The sequence below is a fragment of the Conger conger genome, chromosome 9, assembly GCF_963514075.1.
Source record: "Conger conger chromosome 9, fConCon1.1, whole genome shotgun sequence".
NCBI classification, from domain to species: domain Eukaryota; kingdom Metazoa; phylum Chordata; class Actinopteri; order Anguilliformes; family Congridae; genus Conger; species Conger conger.
Genome location: NC_083768.1, coordinates 58,434,665 through 58,448,328, shown reverse-complemented (window position 1 = coordinate 58,448,328; position 13,664 = coordinate 58,434,665). Strand labels below are relative to the sequence as shown.

The following is a 13,664-nucleotide window of genomic DNA, read 5'->3' as shown; positions in this document are numbered from 1 at the left end:
TGTGTCTCTCTGTCTCTCTGTCTCTGTGTCTCTGTGTCTCTCTGTCTCTCTGTCTCGGTGTCTCTGTCACTCTGTCACTCTGTCACTCTGTCTCTCTGTCTCTCTGTCTCTCTGTCGCTGCGAGACCCGCCCCCCACCCCGCCCGCGCACCATCACCACGGCAACCACACCGGACACGCCCACGCGGGGTCTCCACAGCAACCCTTACCCGTGAGGGGGAGGGGGGCCGAGTTCTACATCAGTCAGGAGGGGGGGATGTGAGGTTCTGGGAGAGAGAGAGAGAGAGAGAGAGAGAGAAAGGGATGGGGTACGCCGAGGTCTACTCCTTCTGAACTTGCACGGAGGGGTGTCTGCTCCGTATCTATGGTACTGCCACCCCCGTTGCCACGGCAATTCCACTACGAGTCCATTCTGCCGCAAGGATTTTCCACATTTTCCACTTCAAGGTTTTTTTTTTCTTCCTTTAGTGTTTCTGTTGATTTTGACAAATGAGCTTCCACGTCCCCTCCAGGTACGGAAATGCCATTTATGTCCCACACTTCCAAAAAGCCCGTACAAAAATATACATGTAAAAAAAAACAAAAAACAAACAGGAATAATGAAATGGAAGCTGCCTTCCTTCAGGGTCTGACGCGTGACGCGAGACCCTACAAAATATAGAGAGCATTGAAAAAGGACAAGACAACATTGCAATACAAGCAACTGTTTTTTAAACTAGCTTTATTTCTGTGGAAAACATAGCAAAGGTCATGCCATCCATCTCTATAACAGTACATCCTAAACAAAACAAGCCTATTGCTTTTTTTGAATTTTTTTTTATTTCTTTGATTTTGTTTTATTAAATCATTGAGGCACGAGGGTTGAAGGAATGCTATCGATACAAGAAAGCCTGAGCAGGTAATAGGGTAATAATGAATGGAAGAAAGCACGGGCAGGTAATATTGTGATAATGAATATGAGAAAGCACGGGCAGGTAATATTGTGATAATGAATATGAGAAAGCACGGGCAGGTAATATGGCAGTTTTTACCATGCAGGTTTTCATAATGCACTGTTTTAGCTGTGCTTCACCTGGAGACAACGTGGGGAACCATAACAGGAATTGAGTCAACAGGAAACGCGGTGCAGACCTGGCGTTGATTTCTCGTTTCACTTTCTTTTTCTCATTTTTTCTTTATTTCTAAATTACATGCCGTTCCTATGATTTTCAAAACGTTTTCTGGAGCTAATGCAATATGTGCTCCACCTGCACCTCCACCTGCAGGCTGCGGTACAGGCACACTCTGGTCTCCACGCTCTGAGCTGCTCCCTCCAGGAAGGGCCTCACCCCCACCTGCCAGTATGTCCTTAGTCTCCTCCTCCACCTCTCTCTCGTACCGAGCTGCTCTCTTCTCCGAGCACTTCTTTATGTACTGCATTGCCAACTTCTCTCTGTCTTTCTTCAGCTGCGCCCTGTATATCTTCTCATACCGACCCTCATGTGATTGGCAGCAGGAACCCAAGAGCAGGTAGATGAGATATGACAGCACAATTGCAGCAAGCACAACAAATCCAATTGTCTGTGTGAGAGGGGGGAATGAGGACAGCTTTACCCTGTGTAATTAATACATTACATTACATTACATTACTTTATTTTCATTTAGCAGACGCTCTTATCATGAGTGACGTACAGTTGATTAGAATAGATAGTTGATTAAGCAGGAGACAATCCTCCCCTGGAGCAATGCAGGGTTAAGGGCCTTGCTCAAGGGCCCAACGGCTGTGTGGATCTTATTGTGGCTACACCGGGATTAGAACCACCGACCGAACCTACAGGCTGCCCTACAATATTGCCCTAAATATCATGACTAAGCATAGTGGGCGGCCTATAGCGTAGTGGTTACGGTGAATGACTGGGACACGCAAGGTCAGTGGTTCAAATCCTGGTATAGCCACAATAAGATCCACACAGCCGTTGGGCCCTTGAGCAAGGCCCTTAACCCTGCATTGCTCCAGGGGAGGATTGCCTCCTGCTTAGTCTGTATGTTGCTCTGGATAAGAGCGTCTGCCTAATGCCAATAATGTAAATCAGCCCAATTGTAAAAAATGTTTAATTAAAACTTTTTTTTATAATGAGCAGACAATCTATAGTGCTGTTAGCATGTTTGCGTTTGGGTTTCAAGCTACTGTAGAAGGGATTCTGTTTCTGATCTTGGTCTGCATGTTAATACAAGTTTTGCAGCAAGGAAAAAAGGTAAACAAACGAGAATAATGAAGTCTTTAGTCTGCATAAGGGACAGTCACAATCCAAACAATTTTTTTTTTATTCTGAAGTATGAAAAGGTTAGAGGTTTCTATAAAGCAAAGGGGCTGATGTTCAGACATACCTTGGATATGAGAATGTTGTACGCCAGATCTTTCACAGTGAGCTCTGTACTGCTGTCTTCCTGGCATCCTCTGTACAGTGCACAGGCTGCGTACTTTCCATCGATCAGAAGAATCACGATCCAGCACAGACCTGGGTACAGCATCTTCCAGCAGGACAGAATACATTTGCACATCTGTCCTGCTGTGCAACATTTGATGCAGGTGCAATCTTCGCCACAGGATTTTGTCCTGAAGATTTTCCTCTGCTGAAGGGACCAGACAAATGTGCTGAATCCAACAGCTGGCATGGCGAAGTACAGCCAGACAAACACGGTACTCCAGCTGTTACACTGGCAGGTGAAATGTACCTCTGTCAGCAACTCCGTAGCCTGAAGCACAATCACCACGGTGATGCTCTGGACTAATTCTCTGGTCTTAAATTTGGAATTTTGGAGGAAGTTCCAAGGGATCCCCATCATATATCTAGTCTTCTTTTTACAGCAGATTATCTGTGTCTTGTCTCTGTCTGCCGCTTCGATGGCTATCGAATGAAACAGAAACTACGATCTGCCACATCGTGCCAGACAATTTCCCCACACTCAAAATGTTTTCATTCTCAGTGTGCAGCTCTCTGTCTCTCACTCTGTCAATTTCAATTTTCAATTTAAAGTGCTTTATTGGCATGACAAAATTTACATTTGTATTGCCAAAGCATGGCAAGTAACAGATGAAACAATGAATGATAACATGGTAATAGTGCAGATTATACAATCCATTGTATGTACATACATTTACATACACAGATATATACAGATAAGCACAAACACATAATAAACATTTATAATTACATTCAGAATGTTTTAACACAAATATGTTTATAACATAACAGCTGTAATCATGAATGATTTTATGCATCTGTTATTGTGTTTGTGTGTGTTTGTGTTGTCTGTGTGTGTATGTGTGTATATATGTCAGTGTATGTCTGTGTATCTGTGTATTGTGATGTTTGTTTTGTTTTGTCACTCACTATCTCTGAGTATGTGACATTCAGACACATATTTTACTGCAATATGTGCTGTTGTTCCCTCCCCCAAGACTATTGGCAGTTTGTTGCTCTCTTCTAGATTAGCGAAGTTGGGGATATGTTTTTTAAATTTCTTAAAGCGTTTTTCCCCGAATACTCTCATATTTTTGCATAATGCACGACTCAGACAAAAGGGATGTAATAAAGTCTATATTCGCAGGTGTAGACAGGTGTAGACAATTAGCTTGAGAGCAGCATGAGAATGGAAATCAGGTGTGGAAGATTGACAAGTTAACAAGATAATTAGTAATCGTTAGTAATAAACCTATCCTGCCCTAGCGTTAGTAAATTAGTAAATGACATGCACAAGAAACGTAAGGTAACATGAACACATGGTTAGAATGTTAGTATTGTGAGTGACAGAAACGAGAGAGAGAAAAAGCTTGAATGCAAGGTTTGCAGAAAGACACAAAAAAGTGTATGCTAATCAATGAACAGAACAACATAACATGAAACAACATAAATCGTGACATAACAAGTTTGCGAAATATGACATGAATAAACTACATAACGTGGCAAGACAAGACTAACAATTAAATCATAACAACTAAACATGAAACATAACATGACATGAAATAAATATAAATATATTACCTGAATGTAACATGAAATAAAGCATAACAACATGGCGAGACTTGACTAACAAAATACGTGACATGACAATAATGTAACTAAGACAATGACTAAACATGAAACATGACATGACAAACATGAAACGTGACAGGATTTTTAGAATTGTTCTGCAGAATTCTGCATGTAGGGTCATGCTTCTCCTATCTAATGTAGTCATGTTGTTCTCATACTTCACTTCCATATAAAGCAATTGGCAGGATTACACTTTCCAATATTTTTGACCAAATTCTAATTGGAATATCAATCTGGAAGAATTTTCATAAAAGGCTCTGCAGGCCTTTTCTTTCAGTTAATTTCTCTTTCTCTCTTTCTCTCTCTCATACTTTCTCTCTCTCTCTCTCTCTCTCTCTCTGTCACTCTTTCTCACTCCCTGTCACTCTCTCTCACTCCCAATTCTCTGTGATTGCATTTTAGGATTTGGGTTTCATGCTGAAGGGAAAAGGTAAATGTATCTTTATATTTTACTTTTAATCCTCTCTGATGATCTGTCACCTGCTTCTCTAACTGTCTGCCTGCACATTGAATCAGCCGGCTGTACCTTTTCTGTGTGTTTTTTTTGGGGGGGTTTGTTATCTTGGGAGACATCCTGCCACAGCATACAAATGTGAATTTACACCTCTGCATCACTGGGGCAGGATGTGTCACCACAGTCTGGGGCAGGATGTGGTGCCCATTTTCTTATGCGAACAAAACCTTTGAAATGTAATGTTGGCTTGTTTCTGTTTGTCAGTGGGTTTATTGCAGAAACTGTATAAGTGCATGCGGTTCTGTCCATTGGGCCGTAGAATATGAAAGTTTCACTTTTTGAATGAAATTACAGAAAAAATAAACTTTTCCACAATACTTGTGAAGTCGAGGATGGGCGGAGAGCCAGACGCGACTAAGGGTAACCCATTAGCCACACGCTAGTGTGTTCGCCACAAAATCCCGGAAGATAAAGGACAAGGGATATACAAATACAAATGGGGAATACTCCCGGAACAGGGGGAGGAACAGAAAATAACTCGGAAGAAAACTCCGACCAAATCAGAAATAAAGCCCAAAACGGCTAAGAAAATAAAACGACCCTTAAAAAACAGGGCGACTACCCAACCAAAATAAGTGCTTAAAGGTGAGCACTGAAAACTACAGACCGGGGATAAAATAAAAGTACAACCTAGAAAAAGACACCGTCACTCAACCACAGGCTCACACAAGCACGAAAAATAAAAGAGAATGAAAACAAAGAACCTATAGGAAGGCGTCAGCAGTGTACACACACTAACAAACTGAACACCTTCCTTACCTTTTTCTTTTAAGTATATCAGAAACCCAAACCAGCACATTACCTGACTCAACAATCACTGAGTCTACCTTGTGCTTACCAGCTTTGTGCCAGAGTGAACAGTGGACACTAAAGCGTTGATCGACTGTCAGCACTGCCCTTAAATACTCTCCGGAGGAAAGCTCCCCTGGCACTAATGAGGGTGAGCCCCTGCCCTCTGGTGGCCCTAATCGGTCACCACCTCCCACCTTGACAATATTCTTTTGGAATGATTCTTTTGGAATCGGCCAAAAATGTCTCTGGTGATGCCGGCCATGTCTGTCAATGGTAACCCTCTCTCTGTCACTCTGTCTCTCTGTCTCTCTGTCTCTGTGTGTCTCTGTGTGTCTCACTCTGTCACTCTGTCACCCTGTCTCTCTGTCTCTCTGTCTCTCTGTCTCTGTGTGTCTCACTCTGTCACTCTGTCTCTCTGTCTCTCTGTCTCTCTGTCTCTGTGTGTCTCACTCTGTCCCTCTGTCTCTCTGTCTCTCTGTCTCTCTGTCACTCTGTCTCTCTGTCTCTCTGTCTCTGTGTGTCTCACTCTGTCCCTCTGTCTCTCTGTCTCTCTGTCTCTCTGTCACTCTGTCTCTCTGTCTCTCTGTCTCTCTGTCTCTGTGTGTCTCACTCTGTCTCTCTGTCTCTCTGTCACTCTGTCTCTCTGTCTCTCTGTCTCTGTGTGTCTCACTCTGTCCCTCTGTCTCTCTGTCTCTCTGTCTCTCTGTCCCTCTGTCACTCTGTCTCTGTGTGTCTCACTCTTTCTCTCTGTCTCTCTGTCTCTCTGTCTCTCTGTCACTCTGTCACTCTGTCACTCTGTCTCTCTGTCTCTCTGTCTCTCTGTGTGTCTCTCTCTGTCTCTCTATCTCTCTGTCTCTCTGTCTCTCTGTGTGTCTCTCTCTGTCTCTCTGCCTCTGTCTCTCTGTCTCTCTGTGTGTCTCACTCTGTCTCTCTGTCTCTCTGTCTCTCTGTCTCGGTGTCTCGGTCACTCTGTCACTCTGTCACTCTGTCTCTCTGTCTCTCTGTCTCTCTGTCGCTGCGAGACCCGCCCCCCACCCCGCCCGCGCACCATCACCACGGCAACCACACCGGACACGCCCACGCAGGGTCTCCACAGCAACCCTTACCCGTGAGGGGGAGGGGGGCCGAGTTCTACATCAGTCAGGAGGGGGGGATGTGAGGTTCTGGGAGAGAGAGAGAGAGAGAGAGAGAGAGAGAAAGGGATGGGGTACGCCAAGATCTACTCCTTCTGAACTTGCACGGAGGGGTGTCTGCTCCGTATCTATGGTACTGCCACCCCCGTTGCCACGGCAATTCCACTACGAGTCCGTTCTGCCGCAAGGATTTTCCACATTTTCCACTTCAAGGTTTTTTTTTTCTTCCTTTAGTGTTTCTGTTGATTTTGACAAATGAGCTTCCACGTCCCCTCCAGGTACGGAAATGCCATTTATGTCCCACACTTCCAAAAAGCCCGTACAAAAATATACATGTAAAAAAAACAAAAAACAAACAGGAATAATGAAATGGAAGCTGCCTTCCTTCAGGGTCTGACGCGTGACGCGAGACCCTACAAAATATAGAGAGCATGAAAAAGGACAAGACAACATTGCAATACAAGCAACTGTTTTTTAAACTAGCTTTATTTCTGTGGAAAACATAGCAAAGGTCATGCCATCCATCTCTATAACAGTACATCCTAAACAAAACAAGCCTATTGCTTTTTTTGAATTTTTTTTTATTTCTTTGATTTTGTTTTATTAAATCATTGAGGCACGAGGGTTGAAGGAATGCTATCGATACAAGAAAGCCTGAGCAGGTAATAGGGTAATAATGAATGGAAGAAAGCACGGGCAGGTAATATTGTGATAATGAATATGAGAAAGCCCGGGCAGGTAATATGGCAGTTTTTAGCATGCAGGTTTTCATAATGCACTGTTTTAGCTGTGCTTCACCTGGAGACGACGTGGGGAACCATAACAGGAATTGAGTCAACAGGAAACGCGGTGCAGACCTGGCGTTGATTTCTCGTTTCACTTTCTTTTTCTCATTTTTTCTTTATTTCTAAATTACATGCCGTTCCTATGATTTTCAAAACGTTTTCTGGAGCTAATGCAATATGTGCTCCACCTGCACCTCCACCTGCACCTGCACCTCCACCTGCAGGCTGCGGTACAGGCACACTCTGGTCTCCACGCTCTGAGCTGCTCCCTCCAGGAAGGGCCTCACCCCCACCTGCCAGTATGTCCTTAGTCTCCTCCTCCACCTCTCTCTCATACCGAGCTGCTCTCTTCTCCGAGCACTTCTTTATGTACTGCATTGCCAACTTCTCTCTGTCTTTCTTCAGCTGCGCCCTGTATATCTTCTCATACCGACCCTCATGTGATTGGCAGCAGGAACCCAAGAGCAGGTAGATGAGATATGACAGCACAATTGCAGCAAGCACAACAAATCCAATTGTCTGTGTGAGAGGGGGGAATGAGGACAGCTTTACCCTGTGTAATTAATACATTACATAACATTACATTACTTTGTTGTCATTTAGCAGACGCTCTTATCATGAGTGACGTACAGTTGATTAGATTAGATAGTTGATTAAGCAGGAGACAATCCTCCCCTGGAGCAATGCAGGGTTAAGGGCCTTGCTCAAGGGCCCAACGGCTGTGTGGATCTTATTGTGGCTACACCGGGATTAGAACCACCGACCTTGTGTGTCCCAGTCATGTACCGTAACCACTACGCTACAGGCTGCCCTACAATATTGCCCTAAATATCATGACTAAGCATAGTGGGCGGCCTATAGCGTAGTGGTTACGGTGAATGACTGGGACACGCAAGGTCAGTGGTTCTAATCCTGGTATAACCACAATAAGATCCACACAGCCGCTGGGCCCTTGAGCAAGGCCCTTAACCCTGCATTGCTCTAGGGGAGGATTGCTTCCTGCTTAGTCTAATCAACTGTACGTCGCTCTGGATAAGAGCGTCTGCCTAATGCCAATAATGTAAATCAGCCCAATTGTAAAAAATGTTTAATTAAAACTTTTTTTTATAATGAGCAGACAATCTATAGTGCTGTTAGCATGTTTGCATTTGGGTTTCAAGCTACTGTAGAAGGGATTCTGTTTCTGATCTTGGTCTGCATGTTAAGACAAGTTTTGCAGCAAGAAAAAAAGGTAAACAAACGAGAATGATGAACTCTTTAGTCTGCATAAGGGACAGTCACAATCCAAACAATTTTTTTTAAATTCTGAAGTATGAAAAGGTTAGAGGTTTCTATAAAGCAAAGGGGCTGATGTTCAGACATACCTTGGATATGAGAATGTTGTACGCCAGATCTTTCACAGTGAGCTCTGCACTGCTGTCTTCCTGGCATCCTCTGTACAGTGCACAGGCTGCGTACTTTCCATCGATCAGAAGAATCACGATCCAGCACAGACCTGGGTACAGCATCTTCCAGCAGGACAGAATACATTTGCACATCTGTCCTGCTGTGCAACATTTGATGCAGGTGCAATCTTCGCCACAGGATTTTGTCCTGAAGATTTTCCTCTGCTGAAGGGACCAGACAAATGTGCTGAATCCAACAGCTGGCATGGCGAAGTACAGCCAGACAAACACGGTACTCCAGCTGTTACACTGGCAGGTGAAATGTACCTCTGTCAGCAACTCCGTAGCCTGAAGCACAATCACCACGGTGATGCTCTGGACTAATTCTCTGGTCTTAAATTTGGAATTTTGGAGGAAGTTCCAAGGGATCCCCATCATATATCTAGTCTTCTTTTTACAGCAGATTATCTGTGTCTTGTCTCTGTCTGCCGCTTCGATGGCTATCGAATGAAACAGAAACTACGATCTGCCACATCGTGCCAGACAATTTCCCCACACTCAAAATGTTTTCATTCTCAGTGTGCAGCTCTCTGTCTCTCACTCTGTCAATTTCAATTTTCTATTTAAAGTGCTTTATAGGCATGACAAAATTTACATTTGTATTGCCAAAGCATGGCAAGTAACAGATGAAACAATGAATGATAACATGGTAATAGTGCAGATTATACAATCCATTGTATGTACATACATTTACATACACAGATATATACAGATAAGCACAAACACATAATAAACATTTATAATTACATTCAAATTGTTTTAAAACAAATATGTTTATAACATAACAGCTGTAATCATGAATGATTTTATGCATCTGTTATTGTGTTTGTGTGTGTTTGTGTTGTCTGTGTGTGTATGTGTGTATATATGTCAGTGTATGTCTGTGTATCTGTGTATTGTGATGTTTGTTTTGTTTTGTCACTCACTATCTCTGAGTATGTGACATTCAGACACATATTTTACTGCAATATGTGCTGTTGTTCCCTCCCCCAAGACTATTGGCAGTTTGTTGCTCTCTTCTAGATTAGCGAAGTTGGGGATATGTTTTTTAAATTTCTTAAAGCGTTTTTCCCCGAATACTCTCATATTTTTGCATAATGCACGACTCAGACAAAAGGGATGTAATAAAGTCTATATTCGCAGGTGTAGACAGGTGTAGACAATTAGCTTGAGAGCAGCATGAGAATGGAAATCAGGTGTGGAAGATTGACAAGTTAACAAGATAATTAGTAATCGTTAGTAATAAACCTATCCTGCCCTAGCGTTAGTAAATTAGTAAATGACATGCACAAGAAACGTAAGGTAACATGAACACATGGTTAGAATGTTAGTATTGTGAGTGACAGAAACGAGAGAGAGAAAAAGCTTGAATGCAAGGTTTGCAGAAAGACACAAAAAAGTGTATGCTAATCAATGAACAGAACAACATAACATGAAACAACATAAATCGTGACATAACAAGTTTGCGAAATATGACATGAATAAACTACATAACGTGGCAAGACAAGACTAACAATTAAATCATAACAACTAAACATGAAACATAACATGACATGAAATAAATATAAATATATTACCTGAATGTAACATGAAATAAAGCATAACAACATGGCGAGACTTGACTAACAAAATACGTGACATGACAATAATGTAACTAAGACAATGACTAAACATGAAACATGACATGACAAACATGAAACGTGACAGGATTTTTAGAATTGTTCTGCAGAATTCTGCATGTAGGGTCATGCTTCTCCTATCTAATGTAGTCATGTTGTTCTCATACTTCACTTCCATATAAAGCAATTGGCAGGATTACACTTTCCAATATTTTTGACCAAATTCTAATTGGAATATCAATCTGGAAGAATTTTCATAAAAGGCTCTGCAGGCCTTTTCTTTCAGTTAATTTCTCTTTCTCTCTTTCTCTCTCTCATACTTTCTCTCTCTCTCTCTCTCTCTCTCTCTGTCACTCTTTCTCACTCCCTGTCACTCTCTCTCACTCCCAATTCTCTGTGATTGCATTTTAGGATTTGGGTTTCATGCTGAAGGGAAAAGGCAAATGTATCTTTATATTTTACTTTTAATCCTCTCTGATGATCTGTTACCTGCTTCTCTAACTGTCTGCCTGCACATTGAATCAGCCGACTGTACCTTTTCTGTGTGTTTTTTTTGGGGGGGTTTGTTATCTTGGGAGACATCCTGCCACAGCATACAAATGTGAATTTACACCTCTGCATCACTGGGGCAGGATGTGTCACCACAGTCTGGGGCAGGATGTGGTGCCCATTTTCTTATGCGAACAAAACCTTTGAAATGTAATGTTGGCTTGTTTCTGTTTGTCAGCGGGTTTATTGCAGAAACTGTATAAGTGCATGCGGTTCTGTCCATTGGGCCGTAGAATATGAAAGTTTCACTTTTTTAATGAAATTACAGAAAAAAAAAACTTTTCCACAATACTTGTGAAGTCGAGGATGGGCGGAGAGCCAGACGCGACTAAGGGTAACCCCTTAGCCACACGCTAGCGTGTTCGCCACAAAATCCCGGAAGATAAAGGACAAGGGATATACAAATACAAATGGGGAATACTCCCGGAACAGGGGGAGGAACAGAAAATAACTCGGAAGAAAACTCCGACCAAATCAGAAATAAAGCCCAAAACGGCTAAGAAAATAAAACGACCCTTAAAAAACAGGGCGACTACCCAACCAAAATAAGGGCTTAAAGGTGAGCACTGAAAACCCCAGACCGGGGATAAAATAAAAGTATAACCTAGAAAAAGACACCGTCACTCAACCACAGGCTCACACAAGCACGAAAAATAAAAGAGAATGAAAACAAAGAACCTATAGGAAGGCGTCAGCAGTGTACACACACTAACAAACTGAACACCTTCCTTACCTTTTTCTTTTAAGTATATCAGAAACCCAAACCAGCACATTACCTGACTCAACAATCACTGAGTCTACCTTGTGCTTACCAGCTTTGTGCCAGAGTGAACAGTGGACACTAAAGCGTTGATCGACTGTCAGCACTGCCCTTAAATACTCTCAGGAGGAAAGCTTCCCTGGCACTAATGAGGACCAGGTGAAAACAATGAGCCCCTGCCCCCTGGTGGCCCCAATCGGTCACTACCTCCCACCATGACAATATTCTTTTGGAATGATTCAATAGACCTGCCTTTCCCTTATGCAGAATCTTGCAAATGTAAGCACTCGAAATGTTTAATAGGGCTATCTCATCTCACACTGGACATTCCATGAAAAAGTATCTACCCCCTTCCTGATTTCTACTATTATGGCATATTATGTTATTTATTTATTTATTAATTTAATTTAATTTATTTATATTGTTTCATATACGGATGTTGCAGTGGGTAGCACTGCCGCCTCACAGCAAGGAGGTCCTGGGTTTGAATCTCGGTCGGCTGGGGCCTCTCTGTGTGGAGTTTGCATGTTCTCCCCGTGTTTGCGTGGGTTTCCTCCGGGTACTCCGGTTTCCTCCCACAGTCCAAAGACATGCAGGTTAGGCTGATTGGAGAGTCTAAATTGCCCGTAGGTATGAGTGTGTGAGTGAATGGTGTGTGTGCCCTGTGATGGACTGGCGACCTGTCCAGGGTGTATTCCTGCCTTTCACCCAATGTATGCTGGGATAGGCTCCAGCCCCCCTGCGACCCTGTTCAGGATAAGCGGGTTAGGATAATGAATGAATGAATGAATGAATGAATGAATGAACACCCATATCACCCATGTGAAAATGTCATTGCCCTCTTGACCCTTTATGTTCGGCTTGACTGTTTGGTAGAGCATATCATATGTTTTCCATGGCTCTTTACTTGGCCAGGACATTAAAGGGTTACACCAAATTACTGGTTGCAACACCTTTATCAGCAAAAAATGCGACCAAATACTTCTTCTGATCAGTCCTCACATCGCAGTGGAGGCATTACAGCCCGCTCTTCTTTGCAGAACTGCCTTAATTCAGATAAAATAGTTTCTGAAGTTGAGTTAAGTAACGTTTCCAGGCCCTGTCACAGCATCTCCACTGGGTTCAAGTCAAGACTTTGACCAAAGGCCATTTGTTTCGAAAATTTTGTTTCTTCTCAGCCATTGAGAAGTGGATTTGCTTCGGTGTTTTGGATAATTTTCTTGCTGCGTAACCCGGTTACACTTCAGCATGAGCTGATGGGCAGAAGAGCGCACGTGTCTCACGTGTCCTGGTACAGAACAGTATTCATGGCTCGTCCAGGTCCCGAGACAGCCAAACGTCCGCACCCCATCACTCTGTGATATCACACTGTTTGACTGCTGGTATGGGAAATGCTGTATTTGCTTTACACCAAGCAGAATTGAAGCCCTGTCATTTGGACCCTGGGGCTTTTTTTGCAAATGTGAGAGAAGCGTTGAAGTTGCCCTTGCTTAGCAGTGCATTGTTACTCTCCCATGAACCTCATTTTTGTCCAGCCTATTTCTTTTTCATGTGTTGAACTCTGACCTCCCCCAAGGCTAGAGAGGTCTGCAGGTCTTTGGATGTTCATCCGGGACCTTTTGTGATTTCCTGGATTGGTTGTCACTGCGCACTTGGAGGAATTTGGGCATGGCCGGCCACTCCTGTGAATATTCAGCACTGTTCCAAGCCTTCTCCATTTGGAGATAACAGCTCTCACTGTGCCTCCCAGAACCTTATGAATGGCTTTGTAACCCTTTCCACACTTGATGTATTTCAACAGTTTTTCCCCATCTCTTCTGGAATGTTTGTGGTGACCACTTCACTCTGATTGGTGTTCAAGATGAGTGAGGTTGAGACTCAACAGGGCTGGCTGCAATCAGGCCTAGCTGTGTTCAATCAGCTGGATCTAATTATCACTTCGATGTGGTTAATTAGTTGATTGAGTAACCAGGGGGAATTACTTTTTCACAC

General features: G+C 43.0%; 2 protein-coding genes across 2 annotated transcripts; both read right to left on the bottom strand.

The window, feature by feature from the left end:
• Positions 1-1,024: 1,024 nt before the first annotated feature.
• Positions 1,025-2,883, bottom strand: LOC133136155 (uncharacterized). Its single transcript, XM_061253405.1, has 2 exons — positions 2,367-2,883; positions 1,025-1,559 (listed from the first exon to the last, which is right to left on the bottom strand). The coding sequence occupies exons 1-2, from the start codon at positions 2,823-2,825 to the stop codon at positions 1,164-1,166; spliced, it is 855 nt and encodes a 284-aa protein (XP_061109389.1). The 5' UTR covers positions 2,826-2,883; the 3' UTR covers positions 1,025-1,163.
• A 4,099-nt stretch (positions 2,884-6,982) lies between these two features.
• On the bottom strand, positions 6,983-9,180 carry LOC133138027 (uncharacterized). Its single transcript, XM_061256500.1, has 2 exons — positions 8,664-9,180; positions 6,983-7,818 (listed from the first exon to the last, which is right to left on the bottom strand). Exons 1-2 carry the CDS (start codon positions 9,120-9,122, stop codon positions 7,405-7,407), a joined length of 873 nt encoding a protein of 290 aa, XP_061112484.1. The 5' UTR covers positions 9,123-9,180; the 3' UTR covers positions 6,983-7,404.
• Positions 9,181-13,664: the final 4,484 nt, after the last annotated feature.